This window comes from Limanda limanda, chromosome 1 (genome assembly GCF_963576545.1).
Source record: "Limanda limanda chromosome 1, fLimLim1.1, whole genome shotgun sequence".
In the NCBI taxonomy this organism is placed as follows: Eukaryota; Metazoa; Chordata; class Actinopteri; order Pleuronectiformes; family Pleuronectidae; genus Limanda; species Limanda limanda.
In genome coordinates, this window is record NC_083636.1 from 25,053,413 (window position 1) to 25,074,000 (window position 20,588).

At 38.3% G+C, this 20,588-nt stretch overlaps 1 protein-coding gene across 2 annotated transcripts in view; it reads right to left on the minus strand.

Moving 5' to 3' along the window:
* Positions 1-1,429: 1,429 nt before the first annotated feature.
* clip1b (CAP-GLY domain containing linker protein 1b) overlaps positions 1,430-20,588 on the minus strand; it is a 35,113-nt gene continuing 15,954 nt past the window's right edge. For both annotated transcript variants that reach the window (XM_061085191.1, XM_061085140.1), the window contains 8 exons: positions 15,324-15,430; positions 10,783-10,822; positions 10,531-10,574; positions 6,433-6,538; positions 6,166-6,331; positions 6,031-6,083; positions 5,823-5,935; positions 1,430-4,802 (listed from right to left, as the gene is read on the minus strand). In XM_061085191.1, the coding sequence (XP_060941174.1) occupies positions 4,568-4,802; positions 5,823-5,935; positions 6,031-6,083; positions 6,166-6,331; positions 6,433-6,538; positions 10,531-10,574; positions 10,783-10,822; positions 15,324-15,430 (864 nt within the window). In that variant the 3' untranslated portion in view covers positions 1,430-4,567. The remainder of the gene's footprint in view (positions 4,803-5,822; positions 5,936-6,030; positions 6,084-6,165; positions 6,332-6,432; positions 6,539-10,530; positions 10,575-10,782; positions 10,823-15,323; positions 15,431-20,588) is intronic.

The following is a 20,588-nucleotide window of genomic DNA, read 5'->3' on the forward strand; positions in this document are numbered from 1 at the left end:
GCTCCCGATACACAAGGCTCCAGTCTTTTAGCTCCTCCTGCCTCAAGGTGCTGTCTGTCGGCTGAATCCATACACGCCCTTGGTTTTGTGCGGACTTGAACTTTATTGTACGGATTCAGACCTATGACCTCTAATGTACAACCTCACACATGTAAGATGTGCTTGGATTAATCAATATTTTCTCGCGAATATGGATTGAAATCAATTGAATCAGCGCAAACCACCAACTTCATGACACAACAGGGGCTATAGAGGTGGAACGGGACACAGAATGACTTGATCAGATTTCATCAAATCAGCGTTCACATGGATGGAGAGAAAAGAAAACAGTCTCAGTTAAGAGGATGGATTAGCATATACCTCATTCCCAGTCCAGCAGCGCTGGAACTTAAAATGCTATTGTATTGACATTAACAGTTAGAAACAGCATTATGTACTCTCAGTTTTAGAAAAAATTCTCACTCATGTTGTAGCTCTCATCTGGTCGAGCCGATTAATTATAGTTTGCTCAAAACTGTGCGTAAGGAAAAAAAAGCTGTGAGATATAAAATCTTGTATGTTTTTTTGTCATGGGACCATTTTGTTTCACGTTAGATCTTGTACAGATTAATGGTTTGGTTTGACTTATTTATTCCATCAGTAGTGCTTGGTTTTTATCATGTCCAATGGTTTTGTTTTCTTAATAAAATTCACAAAACTTGATAGTGTTTTCTTGACTTTAAGAAAAATCTTGACTCAAGATCTAGACCACTTCTGACCAGGTCTCGATTGAAATCCACTGTACTTAGACCCGTCAAATCTAGAATAGATTGTCCCAGAGAGGCCAGACCCTCATTTAGACAGTTTCAGATTCATGAAACTTTTATTTTATTTTAGGGAATGTATGAAAAAAGGGATCTTTCACATTTGTAGCTAAAGAACACCAAATTTAGTTGCATAAACTTTCTAATCCACTGATGATGTATCTCAAATCTGAAACATTTTTCCAGAGTCATATGCTTCTCTGGTAAAATCTAGTCCATATTTAAACAGTCCAAGTCGGCACTGTCGGATACATTTTATCTAAACTTTCCTCTTAACTCTTCGGAAGCTGACTGCAGCATCGTCTTGGTGGTTTAAATCCTGCATGAGCAGATTGTCTCATCGTGTCGTCTGTAATGCTGGACTCACTGACAAAAACCTGGGCTCCCTTCAGCCACTTTCATGTAAAAGTAACAACTCTCTGCAGCTCATGAAAAATAGAGCAGGCTCTTTGTGCTGCCCGAGCCTCTCCAGAGTAAATGGATGTGGGAATGAGATTGCAATAAGCGGTGCAGCAGCCAATCTATACGATCGGGTTAGAGAGTGGGATTTAATGGCGGTGCCTTTAGAGTGTTACACAAAAACACCAGGTTCCTGCCGGAGGGAACAAACACCAATACAGCAGCGGTTTTGTTCTTAGTATTTCTATTGGACTGTTCAGGAGTATACAGTACATAGAAAACAGGACATCTTACACCACACCAACGTCAGTCAAATGGTCTGAACATTTGGAAACCATTTATAGATGGTGCCTGAAAATGTTACATATATAAAACATGACACTAATAATTAGACATATCACTTACAAAGTACATCATGTTTTTAAAGTCTATACAAAGGGGCTTGGTTTTTCCTCTGGAGTGGAAACCTCCATATACAACGTCGATCTTATCAACAGGGCAGAAAAAATAAATTGCCGTACACATAAAAGCTATTGTTTGTTCCATGGCACTGTGTACACATTTATCAGAAGCGTCTGACTGGTATTTACAAAGACTAGTGTCAATGGTTAGTCATGTATTATACACTGTTACACTGGAAGATTCAATATGATCCAACATTGTGCTTAAGAACGAGATACGTCAAAATACATGTTTTTATACTGGATACATTTAAAGGAATAGTTTGACATTTTGGGAAATAGGCCAATTCGCTTCCTGGCACATGAGGAAAGTGTCTGTGGGTTAAAAGACTGCTCACGTAAGTTAGATACAGAGCATTGTTGGACTGAAGGTGGTCAGTTAAATACAAAAATGATCAAAATCAATGTAGCAGAACAGGAGATATCGTCTTTTCTTCCTTCTCCACATTCTTCTCTCTGGTCAAAACCTGGTGGCTGCATTACCCACAGTGCAACTTGTCAGCCAGTTTGGTTCAGGTGAGGTGTGTTATGTTAGCAGCAGCTAATTTTAAACAAAAACTTCACAGGCTAAAGCTGTTTGTCCTGTTTTCAGGCTTTGTTATAGCTATAGGTTTGCATGTATCATACACACGTGAAAGTGGTGTCAATCTTTTCTTGCAACATGGAAAAGCAAAGAAGAGAATTTCCCCAAAATGTCAAACTGTATCTTTAAAGAGGGCAGCATGAAATGGGACATTACTGAATTATCTGAACGGACTTTTAAGATAAAATAACTTTTATATAACGTTAGAATCGGAACATTAACGTATGTCTCTGCTGAATCGTTAAAGTGGACAGTGCAAATCTAAGCAAGTCGAGGCTGCTATAGTTTCATCTGGGTGAGTTCCTGTAACATGCGGCAGACGCCCACCTACACTACAGTAGTCCTACTACAGATTATAAACACTTTAAATCAGTGCTAGCTTATTTCCCTGTCGGTATATCACTGGTTAGTGAAAGATTAGACAATAAATAACAAAACGTATCAACATCATCAAGAGCTACAACAGGTCCTCAGTAACGTTCCGTGATATTACTGAGTGATATTAACGCATATATGCCGACCTATTGAAAGGTAAATACACAACAATGTTAAAATAGAAAGTTCACTCGTGACCTTGGATCCAACAGCAGACTCAAATTAAAAATAATTATACCTCAAGGATAATTGAGAAGCTTTTCTGGAGTTTTCAGTCAAGTTGCCCAGATGTCATGGAATTCTCAAATCTAAATTTAAAGCAAACGAGACGAGAAGAGTCCTAAAAGGGATCTCTGCAATTTCAAACGTTGCAGAGCCACTCCATCCAAGAGAAGTAAGCAAGTAACCAGATCAACCTGTCCTTCATGTTTAAGATCAACTGGGTGACTCTTTGACTCAACATCCACCTGCCAGCTGTTTCTGAAACCTTCATTTGCATCTCAGTCCTCATCGATAGATGGCGTTAACGCTCCACACGTTGTGTAAACTGTTAAAGTTCCTGGGAATAAACTTCAAGAAAGAGTTGAAAGCTCTGTAAAGAACTAGTTACCATGGAAACTAGGATTTTCAAGGTCAAGAAGGAACTTTTTACAAAGTGTTAACATTTAGACGGAGTACTAGGGCCACTAGAAAAGTCTGAATATTTAGAGAATAAAGTCATAAGAATTTGAGAGTGAAGTTGTAAAATTTAAAGATTAAAGCTGAAAATTTAAGTGTGAAATTGGGATATTTAAGGAGACAACAGTAAAAAAAAAAGGTATAATATATATAGAGCATGAAGTAATTATGTAGGCGAATGTTGCAAAAATACATGCTGTGCTATTATGAGAATAAAGTGTTATGTAATATCTCACCAGTAATGTTGTAATAATTTGACAACCTTTCAAATATTAATATGTAGTAATATTATGAGACTAAAATCAAAATATTTCAAAAAATTAAGTTGCAATATTTTCAAAATAAAGTAAACCAAAAAAATAACCATAAGGTTTAGAAAATAAAGTTGTTATATATCAAGAATATGCCATAAACATCCTTCAAAAATAAAACTTTTGATTGAAATATTAAAATGATTTTCTTTTGGTCTCAAGATATTCACTCTTTTCTGATTAAGCGAGAGCAGAGGCTGACATTTCCTATATGTGCTGGAAGCGGTTAACCAATCACAAAAGAGCATGTAAACCGTTTTCAGTAATACTACTTGTAAAATAATAATTATTAAAATAATGAGCCTGAACACGAGCATAACGTCTTCTTTAAAAGTGGCCCTAACACTCTATTGTAAGATATAAACTGACAAAGTGGCTTTGTAAAATGTTATTAAGCATAAAACATCAGTAAAATGTTAGTCGTGGCAGTATCTCTGTATCAGTATCTGATTGGTTGACAGGCGTACAGACTGAGGAGTGTGATACAGAGGACAGGAATGTAAAGTACGAGAGGAATTTCATTTTCCCTTCATTTTTGACTGTGCTTCACTTTTTGTCGCATCACATGTTTGCTAATAAAGCCCAAAACACATTGAATGTGACTAATGCTCATTTTTGAAAACAACCTTGACTCCAAAACAACACGTTAAAAACAAGTGCAGAGGACGGATTCCTTTTGTTCTAAACATCAATATTGCACTAAAGCAGCGTATTTGGACGGACATTCTGCGTTACAGAACCGGTTCTCCTCTGAGAAAAGAGCTGCGGGCTAAAGGATTTGGGTCAGAACTGTGGCTACCAGTGATATGCTTATATAGAGTATAAAAATACAATATGGAAGAATCTGCAGGCATGTTGGGCTGGACTGAAGGAAATGTAGCAGGAGAGTAAGAGGTGAGATGTGCATGAAAGAGGAAAGGGAAGGAATTGAAATGCAGGGAGAGTTTTTTGGAGCCTCTAGAAGGTCTGGTCATCGTTGCAGGACGCTGTGCTGTGTCCGAAGGCCTCACAGATGTCACAGTAGGGCCTTTCGTTGGCCGGGTTCCCGTGGAAGGTGCTGTGAGGGACGGAGTCGGGGCTCTGGGCCTGAGTGGGACAGTCCTCTGTGTCGTGGAGGTCAAAGCAGTCGCAGATGTCGCAGAACAGACGGAGGGAGGCCTTCTTCTCCCGCTTCGATATAGCTTCATCAAAACTAGGTGGCAAAGAGAAAGTATATTTGAGACAAAAAAAGATACGAAATGAAACATTAGTCTTGACCTGAGGTGCTACTTTGAGTGTGTTTTGGTCTGTTCAGGACTCAGTCTTCACATGATCATAGCAAATCACATTGTCTCAACATAACAGTATTAAACTTCTGTGCAAAGCTTTTCAGGATTCATCATTTGTTAAAACCCAGATTTCTATCATGTCTGTGCCTGTCTATTTTATTTGATGTAGATATGGACCATTGTGTCTGCATAAGGTTCAATTTTTGTTGTCTCTTACACTCACTCTGACTTTTTGGTTGTACATGTTAATCTCTCTTCACCTGGTATTAACATCCATCCTGTGTGATCTGATCACAAGTGGACAGCTCAGTGTTCAGGTGTGAAGGGATCAGAGACCACATTTGGAGGTGGAGTGAGATGCATTTCTTTAGCTGAATGAATTCAAATGTGTCCTGGGCCACGTATATAGGACTGAAGCTGACGTCCTCTAACCTGCTACAGTTTCATAATGAACCCAAAATATGTTAAGGCTCATTTTATCACTGGTTTATCTGTGGCCACCACCACACAACCAGCACTAACCACTACACACTGACTTCCTCTTTTATCATTTTTCCTTATTTCATTGATTCACTCCACTCTCTGTCTCTCACAACACAATTTGATCTTTGAGAACAGAATTGACGTTGGTCTGAGTATAGTCTGGACTGGATTGAGTTTTTTCTCCTTTTTTGGCTTGTGTCCCGAATCATGACAAATTTAATTTAACATTTATGTAGGTTGTGTAACTTTTTTTGTCTGCTTGTGTCCCTGCTTGTGTGTATATTTGAATGATTGCATGTGTTTGTGTGTTGACTCAGATTTGGGTTGGGGGGGGTCGAGTATGGAGGTTTCTTTTGTGCATGGTTTGGTGATATGTTCATTATTCTCTAACATCTTGTAGTTTTGTCTGACCAAGAATTGAAAAATCACAAATAATCATTGTTTATTTGTCTAATCCTTACCCATCAGTCTCTTCGTTGCCATTGAACTCAGCCAGCGCGAGCTTCTTCAGTTTGATCTTCAGCTCCTCGTTCTTCCGCTGCAGGTCCACGATCACACTGTTCAGGAAGTTGATCTGACGGAGACAATAAGAACACAACTGAGAACCAGGCACATGCTGATTTGATCGCAGCATATAAAATATTTTGGGAAGCATCGAGACAGTCTTACCTGTCCCTCAGCGAACTCCTTCTCTTCCCTCAGCTGCTCGAGAGCCGCATCGCCTGCAGAAACACACCATGAATCAGAAAACAGGTCGAAAATAAGAAGTGCAGAGTGTGAATGTTCAAGTCGTTGGCTCCTCACCCGATAGTGGTGCCTCGCTGTCTTCTCCCTCAGGGGTCTGCGTTCCCATGAGCCTTTGCTCTAGACGGCAAACACGACTCTGCAGCTGAGCTTTGTCTCTCTCCAACGTCTCCACGGCCGACTGAAGGGTCTTGGCCGTGGCGTTTTCACCTCGAAGAACTGCGATCTGCAGCGACAGAGCAAACTGATAAATCCCTCATGCAGCTCAATGGAGACTTTCCAAGAAATGAGAAGACTGAGAGAAGAGTGAAAGTCATGAGTGAGCACCTCATTCCTCAGAGTTTCCAGTTCCCGATCTTTGTCTGAGGTTAAGGCTCCGGTTGACTTCTGGAATTTGACTTCCTCCTCCAGTTCCCGATTTGAGTTGGTTTCTCTGTGGAAAAATGTGACAATCAGAGAGTGTGTTGCTCAGGCCTGAGAACAGCTGAACAAGAGCTGTGAAGTAATGACTTCATCAAACTGTTCTACAACCACATAAGAGAGAAAGTCTCGACCATTTTATCTATGTCAAACCTCTAATTCCAACTTTCTCCCTATCACTTGTGCTAATGTGGGTGTGTATATGACGCACACACAGACAAGTCCCTAATACATAATATGATACTGATAACATATGAGATCTAATTCATTAAAACACAATAATGATCACATGGATAAATATCATAAGTTGCTTAAAAAATGTCAAAAAAAAAAGATATTAAATAATCGATGAAATTATAAATAATGTATGTCGGGCTCACTTTGGCTCAACTCCTGTTGTTTTGTAATGTGCTATATAAATATATGTGACTTGATTATCATGTTTCATCCGTTGTTTATAAGTTTTTGATGAAATGTCACAACTGCAAACTGTTTTAGTTCTTGTTTGTAGTCTTTGTGACTAGAACACATCTCTCGCAGACCTCATGCAGAGTTTCTGGCCTAATCAACATTAGATTCCACATTTAGGTTATTGCTATGTTCACACCCACTGAAATTGGATTGATTTAATTAGGCACTGAATTAAATGGGACACTAAAGCTGATAAAAACAATGTTTTTTCTAAGATTTCTTCTTTTTTTTATCATATTCCAAAGAAACTAAAATTAATGACCAGATACAAACCACACATCAAAGTAAGGATTCAACACACATTCACATCCCAGAATCTCCTTTTTGTTGTGGTTCATAGAACAGCCTCCAGAATCAATTACAACAGCACAACATAACAACTGGCACAACAACATCTCCATGACATGAAAGTGGATGTGCAGCAACATCGTTTCACTGCATCACGTCTCCTGTCTTTTTTTTTATGTTCACCTAAGAACACACCATCTCCCTCCTCATCTACTGTTTCTGCTTTCAATGCACAACAGCTCTTTCATTTTCCTGTAGTCAAAACCACAGAGCTGTCAGCCTCTCTTCACATCCCGCTGCTGCTTCCATCTCACACCAAATGCACATCAGCTTCTTCCATTACTGTCCTCTGCTGTCTGCCATCCTTCGCTTTATTTTACGTTCACTCTAAACTTCGCTCGCTGCTCTGTAGAAGTGGTGACGTTTTAAACCGAGACATTCACAGCTTCCTTTGTTCCCAGACTTAGAAAGGGCTCAAATAAGGCATAACACAATGAGAAATATAAATATAAACCACATATTAAAACTGTACCTCTAAATGTCTTGACACATGTGATAAACCTTACTGTCGTTCACACCAGTGTTAATTTCGTTGACGATAACGAAAAATATTCGTTAACGCCCCTTTTCCCATGACTAAGACGAGACGAAGACGTAACGAAATGAATCTTTGAAAATAAAAACTATGACGAAATCTATTTTAATTTTCGTTAACGAGACGAAACGAAAATGTTGGCGGTTGACTAAGTCACAACAATTTTTAAAAACATAATCGTATCAGGCCGTCATGAAGTACCCGGAGCGGCGAGTGTGTGTGTCTGTGTGTGTGTGCGTGTGTGTGTGTGTGCTGCTGACAGCGCACCGGTCCCGAGGCTCCGCCCCCGCGCACTCGCTCAGAGAGACACAGTGAGATCAGAGCTCGTTCACTTGAAGCAGGCCGGTCACTGACTCACCGGCTGCTTCTTAACTATGGAAACAGTGAAAACACAGAGTTCCTCTGGTCTCAGCTGCTCTGAGATCAGCGCCGCAGCTTCTGGATCAGAGCAGAAGCTGCAGCTGGTTTCTACCGAGCTGCAGTTTCCTCCTCCGGTCTGATCTGCTTTCAATTTTTGTTTTCACATTTCGCCAACGCCAACTAAAATATATAGGCTGCAGCTATATGTTTTTATTTATTTCAAAATAGGGTACTTCTTATTTCATACATTTCCCACAAATATGGGGATGACTCAAATAACCCTACATAGTTCTGCGTTTAATTTATTTCAAAGTAGGCCGACACTTGCCTGTGTATTTTCTTCTCCTCTTCATAAGCATTTGGTGTTTCCCTTTGTTGTAACAGGTAAAAATAAATAAAATGTCAACAGTTTTCTTTATTGTTGTTCTATAATTTCATAAATGCAGTAATCTACAGATTAGTATAGTATAACTTTATATAAAATTTTATCAGCTTTGTTATCAAATATGTTTTGCGGCTCAAGACAAATTTTATTTGGGGGAAGAGGGGGCAAAATGGCTCTTTTTGAGTAAAGGTTGCCGACCCCTGCTATAGACCTATAGGAGGGACATCTAATGGACAACCTAAGTACTGCAAGCTAGACTAGTATGCAGTTGTAGACACAACACAGGGGGTCCCTGGACCTGAGAAGGGAAGATAAGGAGTTTAATGTGGCTATTAAATGTGACTAAAACTAGACTAAAATGTAATTTGTTTTCGTCGACTAAAACTAGACTAAAATGTAATTTGTTTTCGTCAACTAAAACTAGACTAAAACTAAGAAGGATAAAAATGACTAAAACTAGACTAAAACTAATATGCATTTTCGTCAAAAGACTAAGACTAAGACTAAATCAAAAATAGCTGCCAAAATTAACACTGGTTCACACTAAGAAAACTGTTCATCTAAAACAAGATTGGATCTACATTGGAGTCCCTGAAGGGTTGGTTCCTGCTGGTCAGATCCACTTCAGACCTGGTTTCCAGTGGGAAAATACCTGGATACATGAAGCTCTGACATGATGACTTTAATCATAAACATGGAGCTAATGTTACCAGCTTCTTATACAGCCAACTCAAGATAAAATGATACGAATTTGGGGATTATATATATATTTTTATATATATTATATGTTTTTAAGTGAAAAGACACATCACTCTGTTAAAAACTGTATCTCTACGTCTGCTGACATGTGTTGTTGTAGTTCAACACAGTGGAAACCAAGTGAATGTTTAAGTTATAGTTTTTACAGTTTTAGTTAGTTGATAATGATGTAAGCTAAACTTAATGATATATAGTTCAATAAAATGCTTTCAGAATCCAAACTCTATGCCTAGACATTATCTTTAGACATTATCTGAAACTGCAATACAGTGGTGTTAGTCATAATTATTGTTTTTTAAATTTATTTTGGTTGGCGATTTGGTCGTTTCTTTTCGGTCTTTAGCCCCTAAAATATGTGAAGTGCCCCGGGGTTCAATTCTGCAACCACTATTTGTGTCTTAGTGTTTCTTACGTTTTGATTCAATAAAAGGAAAAACTGAAATATCTAGAGCATTTTTTGGCATCATACAAAATATGCAAACTCGCTTCCCTGATAAGAGTCCAATAAGATGATCGTCACAACTCTAATATCTGTTCATTGGAGATGAAGTTGCAGCCAGCAGTTACTGAAGCTTGGCAGAAAAATGTTAACAGATGGAGACAGCAAACCTGGCTCTGTCAGAGGGAAACAAAATCCAACTACCAGCACCTCTAATATTCACTAAGACATTTCTTGTTATTATTGTAGTAATGCAACAATTATTGACACAAACTTAATTGGAAATAGCGAAAATAATCTGCAGATTAAACCATAGAAATAAGAAATTATAACAATAAGTAAGAACAGAAATTAACAGCTGCAGGTCGATAGATATTCTATGCTATTAAACAAGATAAACACAAAACAGGCTTTAAATCCACATACAGCTAAATTATAGTGTGTTAAAGTGTAATTTAATTTAAATAAAATCAAGCCTTCACACAGAAAGTTGATGCTATTGCACTTTCATTGCTTCACGATAAATTGGAGGGATTTACGTTTATCAAAAGCAATCAATCATTTAAGAACATATATTTAAATAGCACCAATTTCTATATTGTACAGCTATACCCAGGAAATGACTTAAAGTGACTCCATTAAGTCAGAGTACATCAGTGCAGGTTAAAAAGTCAGAACTGGACTGAAATAAAAGGAAGATCACATCACCTGCTCTTCATGTCCGGTTGTTGATGGTTGCGATCCTCGTTGTACTGAGAGGCAAACACACACAAATATAGAAGCATTAAACTAGAGGCTTAGCCCGTCTGCGCTTTAAGAGTTCAGCCACAGCAGGAAGTCTATCCTCACTATGCCAAAACCTATTAATCAAATCACCGTGTCTGGTTTACCAAACCCTTATCTACTATAACAGGATGAAGGAAATAGTTTCTATAATGTGAGACTGGGAAGGGTCATTACCTCGTCAAGAGACTTCTGGGAGGCCAGCTTCAGCTCCACGCTGAGAGGGAAGACAGAGAAAGGAGAGGTGAATCACTTTTTAAGTCCTTTGAGTGCTGCTCTAAAGCCATCAGGTTTCTAGAATATCTGTGTCACGGTCACTCCAGTAAATGCTTAAATCTATGTCTGCCAGATGTTTTCTGGGTTCACATCTGTTGAACGTGCACACAGACATAACTTGAGCTGTACAGTCACTGTTGTATGATCCAAAAAAGTTCTGCATTATGTATGTGATGTGAGTAGAAAGGTGCAAATCTTAAATTAAAGAGGGCTTATTTGACATTCGATCATGGACAGTAAAATGCTGTTGTATGTTAGACTCTCTGATCAGTTTGCAGTGTGTGTGACAGAGAAAAGGGGGGGGGGGGGCAGTGTTGAAGATCATGCATCTCATCTCCTAATGGTTCCCAAAAAGCCTTTCATGGTTTCACTGAGAGCTGCAACAAGCGATCAGTATATCATCAGAAAAAGATTCTACTAATCATTTAACCCGCTGAAGTCTTACCTGTCATCCATAAATAAAAAATAATAGAATAGATTAGAATAGAATGTCCTAATTGTCATAGTACATTATACAACAAATTTAGCTGAGCACTCCCAAAAAACATTATAGTATATAAAAAATAGAGAAGTAGGGAAAGAAAGAAGGAAGGGAAAAACTGCGATCTGGTTTAAAAGAGAGTGTGTGCAATTGATGTGGCTTGATTGAATTTAGACAGTTGGGCCTTGGTGAGTGAAATTCTCATATATTAATTTGTTTAATATTCCAGTGGTTTACAAATAGATCCGAAAACAAAGAGACGAGGGAGGCAAAAAAGCCACTTAGATCTGATATGAGCTGCAGCATCAGGTGATAACTGTATCTATCTAAAAATACTGTTAAACTTTTTATGATTTATTCTGGATACACTACATTTGTATTCTAGACCCAGCTGCATGTGTGTCAAAGGCAAAGTCAGTTAGAACTACAAGCATCTTGAGTTGATTCACTAAGTTAATCTACTGCAAAGATCACATTCGGACTCATGACGATCAAATCTACAGAGTAATCTTTCAAAAAGACCATCTGTTGGTGTATCTCTGCTGCTTATGTCGACTACTACACTCTCCCTTTGAAACATCTTATAGGATTTGGTGCCTGGAAAGCCCACAGTGGTTTATATACTCCTCAGCACTAAGATACAATATGCAAACAACCCCTAGTGAAAAACTCAATCAGGATATTATGAAGCTGATCGTCTAGTCTGTGCAAATGATCAGAGTCACATTTATGAGTCTGTATATTTTTGGATGCTGGAACCAAATGATTTGCTGGAGAAATTGAGTTTAGCTCCATGTGGGTCATTCATAGGATTTGTGTCCAATGAGGAACTCTGGAGCGCTGCGTGACTAATATCCAAGTCTGAGCCCCATCTGGGTGAAATATTTAGCTGCCTGATATATAATTACATTCACCATGCCACTTAAGCATCATTCACTCTAACACAAGCAGGAGAAGGTCATGTTAGAGGGGGACTTAACTATAAAATATTCGTTTTTTTCCCTATATAATGTTTTATAAAGAGTGTTGAAATGAAATGTCACTGTTCGCCCAGACTTTACCAATCCATAGGTCCACAAAACATAACAAGACAAGTGCTCTATTGCAACAGACGGACCACAGATTCACAAGGAGAAAGAACCAGGTAGGATTCAGCTTTTCCACTTTTAAATGTCACGCTGTTTCATACATATCTAAAATTGAACACTGTATATCACTGCAGGTAAAAACTCCATGTTTAACAAAGAAGCAGAACAGAAAGATTGTCTTCAATTTCTGCATCAATACACATGAAACAACCTGAACAAAATATTGATTGCTGCATTGTTTCTTTGTTTAGGCAGCTTAGAGTCAGAAAAAGATTGACATGATGGCCTGGAACATCGATTAAAAATGAAAAACTTTTGATAGTAATAATATAATGAAAATAACTATTTATTTTTCTCATGACTAAAGCAAAGCCAACAATGTGTTAACTAGTCAATACAATATTACTGAAGTGTATTGCATTCACCTTTTATGATTTATTATTTAGATTATTACCTCAGAATTCTGAGATTCTCATTTTATTTTGGTTTGGGTTGGAGACATTGGTGCTTGTGTCTTTAAATTATATGCAAGCCATTGTTATTTGTCTGCTTTGTGCAGGCACATCAGTACTAGCTCAGACGGAAATTAAAAGAATTATGAGTTCTCATTATTCAGAAAAACAGGGCAGATTTTGTCTTTTCTTAGGTAAATGCAAAACACTTCAGCACAATAATTTCTGACTAACTTAACCTGTCTGTGTCAAGTGCAAGGGTTTTTACTGAAGTCATGTATCTTTATAAACATCTCACAGTGTTAAAGTTTAATTTATTTTTACGATGGAGCTCTGAGGTTCTGAGGAAAATTAAACATTAGCATAAATTATTTGCAAAATAAAACCACAAATTGAAAGCTAATGGTTTCCTACTTTAAAAAAAGGGTTTCATTGGCTTCCATAGACAAACCCCTCAAGATTTGAAAGCGAGTAACACAAACGCAGGGAGACAAATTCTGTGCTGCGGTGGATACAGCTGTTCTTTCAGATGCCACAAAAGCCTCATTGATTCCACACAAACAAACACATACAGAAAAGCACACACACACACACACACACACACACACACACACACACACACACACACACACACACACACACACACACACACACACACACACACACACACACACACACACACACACACACACACACACACACACACTCTGATGTCACTGATAGAGAAGTGGCCATGTTGGAGCCTGGCGGTCCTAGGAGGAGACACAGCGATTACATAACATCAACAGACTGAGGAAGGATGTGCCTCGGAAAGGATGGAGGAAAATAGTGCTGCTGCAGGACAGGAGGGGGGTGGAGGTTGGGGAAATAGAACCGAGCCATAGAGGTGATTCACATGAGAGTACAGACATTTGTTTTTTTTATTATTTAGGCAGGATTACGCATGCAAAGTGCTGCTCCTAAAGGTGGATGAAGCTTGTTTTGTTTCACTGTAACTAAACACATTTTATGACATGTTCGACTCCATCTGCTGCGACAGGACGCTGTAATGGATGACTCTAATTCAGCCAGTTACATCCAGCTGGAGCTCTGATGTCACAGCTTGGGACACTTATGACTCAGGGGAGGGGTGGCAGGGTGACGTTGAGACTCAAAAGCACACGCATGGAAACATACCACATACACACACACACACACACACAACAGATACACACACAAGGTCTATAAATAGACCTCAGCATCAGACTGAAGAGCCACCACAAACACTACAATGCAAAGTAAAAACAGGCTTGTAAAAGATGATTTTTTTTACTGTGCATCAAAAACATCATGCTTCAGCTGAACAATCAGTCGGAGATCTCTAACTATTAATTAATTCCAAGCAAAAACTGTGAAAACAACAAAAGTATCTGATAATCTGTCAAGCCTTATTTATCGCTTACTCTTATCTATCGATGAGCTCTTACAGCATTTTGAAAGGGTTTTTCATGGTTATTTTATTTATTAGGTATAAAGTTCTCATGGAATCTGTTTATTCATTATTCAAAGATAATGAAAGCACAAAACACACTCAATCTAAAAAAGTGTTTATGGCTTCTGTTTAGTTATGATACAGGGAAGGTGTATGAATATTAACATAAAAAACAATTACGTTGTTTGAATGTGTTTCAAAAGTGATTTTTTTCCCCCATTGTTTTAAATATAATATTTTTAAATTCTCTTGTGTTATGTTATCCACTGCATGTAGATGGGATCATTTCTGTCAAAAATGATTACTATGACGTACCACTCAAAGGACTTTCAAATCTGCATTTTAACAGTGTTACCACAAGTGAAAGTAAACTGTGAGGGATTACACAACTCAAGCTGTTTCATGAAGTTAATAATTGATGTTTCAGTCCATGCAGAGAGAGATGGAAACCACGTGTATCTGAAAAGATGTTGACATTTTCAGTCAAGACTTATAGTTTAGAAATGTATATATAGAAGCCATAACAGCCAAGGAGGTGTGAGGTTTACTGAGTATTGTTCTCCATTCCAACATCATGTACACAATCACAAAATAGAAGCATGTAGCTCATTATGGGATTTACTCAATGGTTTATAGCATATTTACAAGTGGAAGCATCTCTCCAGAGAGTTGCAGATGGAGCCACATTAATACCACATTTGACATTTCAGTGGTAGACCATTAAAGACACTGTTTACATGTTTGCATTGACTATATGTAATTAAATCAAGCCACGTGTGCACACAGTCCTTTCTTTGTACAGGATTACAGTGGAGCTAGAAAATGCAGACTGCATTTTCTTAATCACCAAATTTTACCACACAGCTGTAATGAACTGTCTGGCTGCAGGGGCAACCTGTATTGGATACACGAGCCAGGAACAAGACGCATCAATTATCCCGTCTACTTACATTTCCTTGCAGAGGACTCCGATACGCTGGTTTTCTGAGCTGCTCCGCTCCTTCGACAGACTGAGCTCCTCCTGGTAGTTGGAGTTCTGCTGTTTCAAAGCTTCAAGCTGCAGAGGAACAGACACATGAAATGTAAGAGGGTCTGAAAGATATACGCCAGATAAAGACAACAAAGGACATCACAGGAAGTAGAATTCTTCTCTTTAGCTCAAACCTCATCTTATATTCCCAACAAAATGTTGTTAGACCCGAGCATCTTTCAGACAGGATTTATTTCCCTAATGAAGCCGAGTTGATTTTAATAATACCCTTTCTTGTCAGTGATTATAATCCTGCCTAGAGACACATGTGAGTACTATTTTTACCCCACCTCAGTAATAATTAAAGCTTTGATTACCCAACTGTTTTTCAGTGAACTCCCAAAGACCCCTTAAAGTTAAATCTCGCCATAGGGATATCTTTGTATTTTAATATGGATCTCTATGGGAACAGGTACTTTATTTTTTCATCAGCTCAGTGGGAATTTTGACTTTTGTATAAAAATGGACAATATAAAACATGTTTGCTATTCTGAAAGATAAAAACATGCTAATGCCAACATGTTGACATTAGAAGAGCAAGACCCTGTTAAAGCTCATTCAAAGTGCTGTTGTAACGTCAGAGGTACAGGAACTGCTACTCTCTATTAAGGCCAGTATATATGTTAATATCTTGGCAAACTGGCAGCATTAAAATATGCAAAGTTAGGTACCACACCATCCTTTCAGCAATTATCCATTTATGTATAGACAACTATCACTATCACATCAACATTCTAATTCCATCTAAACATAATTTAATCAACCGTTATTTTCGCAATAAAGATAAAAGTATCCTCGAGAAATGCAACTGAATGATATCAACATATTTTTCACGTCTGTGTGTCCAGATTTGACTGAGTTATAACTCAAAGAAGGAAAGTTATCTTTGACTTAAATTCACCTCACACAGTATCTTTGCCTCCCCTCTAACTCTTTCTCTTTTGACTGACAGTGATTATTAAATCGACAAAGACCATGAACCCAGTCCCTAGTTGAAGTCTAAACCAATAATTTTAGCTCAACATCACATTCATAAAATCATTATCAAAATAGCTTTCATAGAAAAGTTGCTGGTAGATAAGATGAAATTCTGGACCATTAACAATAATTGCAGGTAGTATATTAAGTACACAATGCCTTAATATTCCTGATGAGTCAGTAGACAACAGTATGGGTTAAATCCACGTGGAGCTAAAAATAAAAGCCTCAGAGGCATCAGCTCATCCTCACCTGAAGCCAAGGTTCTGTTTCCTTTCTGACTGAGACGTCTGGGACTCCAAAAACACCAAATAAATCATCGTCTGACTTCAAACTGCTTCTCAGACACGTGCAGCGCTGTGATCCCAGTGGCTTTAACATGGCAACAGTCAATAATTAATTAACAAGTATGACTTTGAAATCAATGCTTTTGCTGCAACTGGCATCATAAAACTCGTGTGTAATGTTTCACACTGGGAGCTGTCTGCAGCCTGTTTTTGTTCACACATTGTTAAGTGTGTCGTCAGCTGTGTTTTGGAAGCCTCACACGTGAGTTTCAGTCTTCGTGATGCCTTAATATTAATCCACACCCCCAATGTGAGATCTAGACTACAGAGCGGGCTGAAATACACACAACCACACAGAACCACTTGCACAGGCTATCTGATGCATGCTGAAATATACCAAGAAAACATGCGCAAATAAACGCAAACATGCAGAATGTGCTCAGCTTCAATGCAGAGTGAGAATCAACATGAAACATATAACATGAAATCTGACTTGAACACCAAAGAAAATACTACTTTAAAATAGTTAATTACATCAGGTGGAACAAGAGAACAGTTTACCGGCTCTTTCTGGTTACAATGCCACTAAACGCTCTGATATCGGCTGACAGTTCAGTTTGAATCCCATGCGAGAGACTGGCGATCCTACCTGATAGTGAGGCGAGTAGACATTACTGGAGAAACCCTGATGCAGAGCAGCTATGTCCATACCTACACACAGCTCACCCCTGTTGGATGTCAACTTGATGTCCACCTGCTAAACACAGCAGCGTTGTCACTACACCGCTCTCCCTCTTTAGTCTACACTACAACATGCACAGACTAACACAAGCTGGGCATCAATAAAACATCAGCTCTCATCCCCGCCGTGCACAACTGCGAGAGGCAAATAGAGAGCGTGTTGCCTGAGCAGCCTCCCGCTCTCTCTCTCTTTCTCCCCCTATCGCTCCCAGTCGGGTGAAAGAAGCTGAGCACTTCCATTATGTAAGCCTAAATAAGCCCCTCCCTGACTCACCCCCACCACTACCCTGCTCACAGTCTTGATTCCTCACTCTCTGACATTGTATGCACACACACACGCCTTCATCGCTTCACCTTCCATTCATGGTGAATCACAGAGTCTCAAATAGTAGAATCAGCTGCTTTGCTTTCATATTAAAAGGTCAGATAAAAGACATTCATACTGTACTCTCCTGTTTTTCCAATGACACATTTACCCTGTTTATTTATGTTGAACCTTCCTCCTACAAGCACAATAACATTCAGAGTTCAGAATTAGCTCAGTAAGTTAACATTATTAATAATCTACTGATTATTTTCTCAAATAATCAATCACGGGGTCTGAAATTTAAATGTAAAGGTAACATCTTCATGTATTTTGTTTTGTCCGACAAATATTCCAAAACCCAAATATTTTTCATTTACGTGTATGACAAATAAAGAACATCTGAGGTACAGCTCGGCGATAACCAAGATCAATAATTATTGCAATATAAAAGTCCAATATGTATTGATATAATGTGTATGCATTGTGCAGCACAGGGAGGAGGTATAACACAATTTATCTATCTTTTGTTTAATGCAATGTTGAGCTGCTTATCAAGAGTTTGTCATTCTCTGCACATCAAGAAATTTAAAACCACAACCTTTACTCAGGAGTAAAAATCAACCCTTAACCTTAAAATGAATAATAATGTGATATTTCTATTTAGCCATATCCTCCAGACCTAATCGAAAGAGATAGTCAGAGGATGTTTTTTATACTTTCCTAAAAATTACTTAAATAGGTGCCATTAACTTCTGTTGATTTAATCAATAGAAAAAACAGCAGCTATCCACGACTAAGAAGCTGGAATCAGATTTCTTTGCATTTTTTCTTGAAAAGAAATGTCACAATTAAAAGTGTCCCCATTGTGGGGGTTAAGACATCATGAGAAAGTAATAATTAAGACATAAACAATAAATCGATTGTCAAAATTGTTGAAGACCAATCCCCTGATCAACTGATAGATTAATGAAATTATAGATTCAGCTCCTCATACAAGTGTCTGACCAGCACAAGACAAGAGGCTGATATCAAGTCATCCATCCATTAACTAAAGCAATGTTCTGTCCACTAGGGCATCATCATCATCACACACACACAAGCTATCTCTGTTATAGTATTCACTTCCATTCATCATGGACAGCCCAACCAAACCTAACCTCTAACTTTAACCATGACCAATTCATGACTAACCCTAACCTTACCTCACCACAATTCACTTCTGATCCTTCGAAGGGCGTCAGAAATTTACAAGAACACAAGCACGCACGCACGCTCACTCTGACATGTGCAGGATTACATCACAGGCTACCACGTCATGGGAGGAGGCAGATGTAGCAGCGTCCTGCTGAATAATTGCTCTTCAATGATACTTGCGTGTGTGTGTGTGTGCGTGTATGTGTGTGTGGTTGTGTGTGCGCTCGCTCTGTTGAAGCTGCAAAAATAATTTTGTAAATTTTTTGATGTGTTCACATTACTCCTACTGCTTTCTAGATGCAAGGGGATTTAAAATACATTTGCCAGTTTGCTGTTTGTTCCAGCCTTTAAAAACGATTTATGTTATTTTTTTGCCATACATGCATCTGTTAATAACTTTTACTCACTGAATGTATTGAACTATTTCCTGGAGTAGGGATACATTTTCTGTCGATCCTGTTTAAAAGATGTCAGATTTACAGGTTCACAATATCAAACTGACAAATATTATATTAATAAATATAACATCACACTGTATGTTAACATTCTTTATTGAGCATTTAAAAGCTGTATGATACATTTTATTAAAACACTGTAATGAGGTTGGATAACATATATAAGAATAATGTGTAATTATTTATTAATGAAGTTATAAATAACTAGAGCTCGTATGACGCATTGGTAACCGTGGTATAAACAGTCAATGAATCAACAACATGAAACCTAATATAATATCAAATATGATATATCTATTTAATATATTTTTAGATAATTATTTATTTTATATATTAATAAAGAATAAAGTATGATTATTTATCTTTGAATATGAATTCAGTGGTATTCATTAACTATTTATGTAGCAATTATGCTACATGCAACATACTTTCAATAAGTTATAAAAAAGGTCATTAACCACATTAATAAATAATTAGAATGTTGATGGTTCGGTGATGACTCTATGGCAAACAGTACCTATTTAAACTGTACACATATTCTAAACAAAAGAAGCTAAAGTAAAATGGTTAACGGTTTGTATTTATATTACAGCTTTTCAAGTCTTGATGACCACTCATTACAGTACGGTTTTGCCATTTACCAATTAACACACACACGCGTGCGCACACGGACGACCCGCTCTACCTACTGCCACCACTAAAGTTACGTTTTTTCTTATTTCAAAATGCTTTGGCGATGTAGTTGGCGATGTAGTTACACGTTACACATTCATTCAGTTTCTTAAAGATAAAAACGGTAAAATATTTAAAGTCAGCAACAGCAGGAGAGTACAGCTGCAGTGCTTTATGCCACAAAATGACGAATATATAAACACTCCCAAAGAGGAAGCATGTTTATGTTCTCTCCCGTGCTAATCTCCTATCCATTTCACTCGCTGTTATGATGCCGACCATCTGGAGCGCATAGGCCGCTGCTGTCAAAGGAGATCAACGTACAGCAGAGGAGCGGAAGGGCACCAGTGAGCCACAGACTGAATGAGTGGCTGCAGGTGAACAACAGTTTAAAGGAATGGCATGGATTATGATGAAATGATAGAAAGATGGCAGTCAGGGCAGGTGAGACGTTCAGGCTAATAAGAAAGAGACAGAGAGAGGGAGGCTGACTGCAGTACTCCATGTATGGGTGATTACATGCGAGGACTGGGACTGGGACACCGTCACAT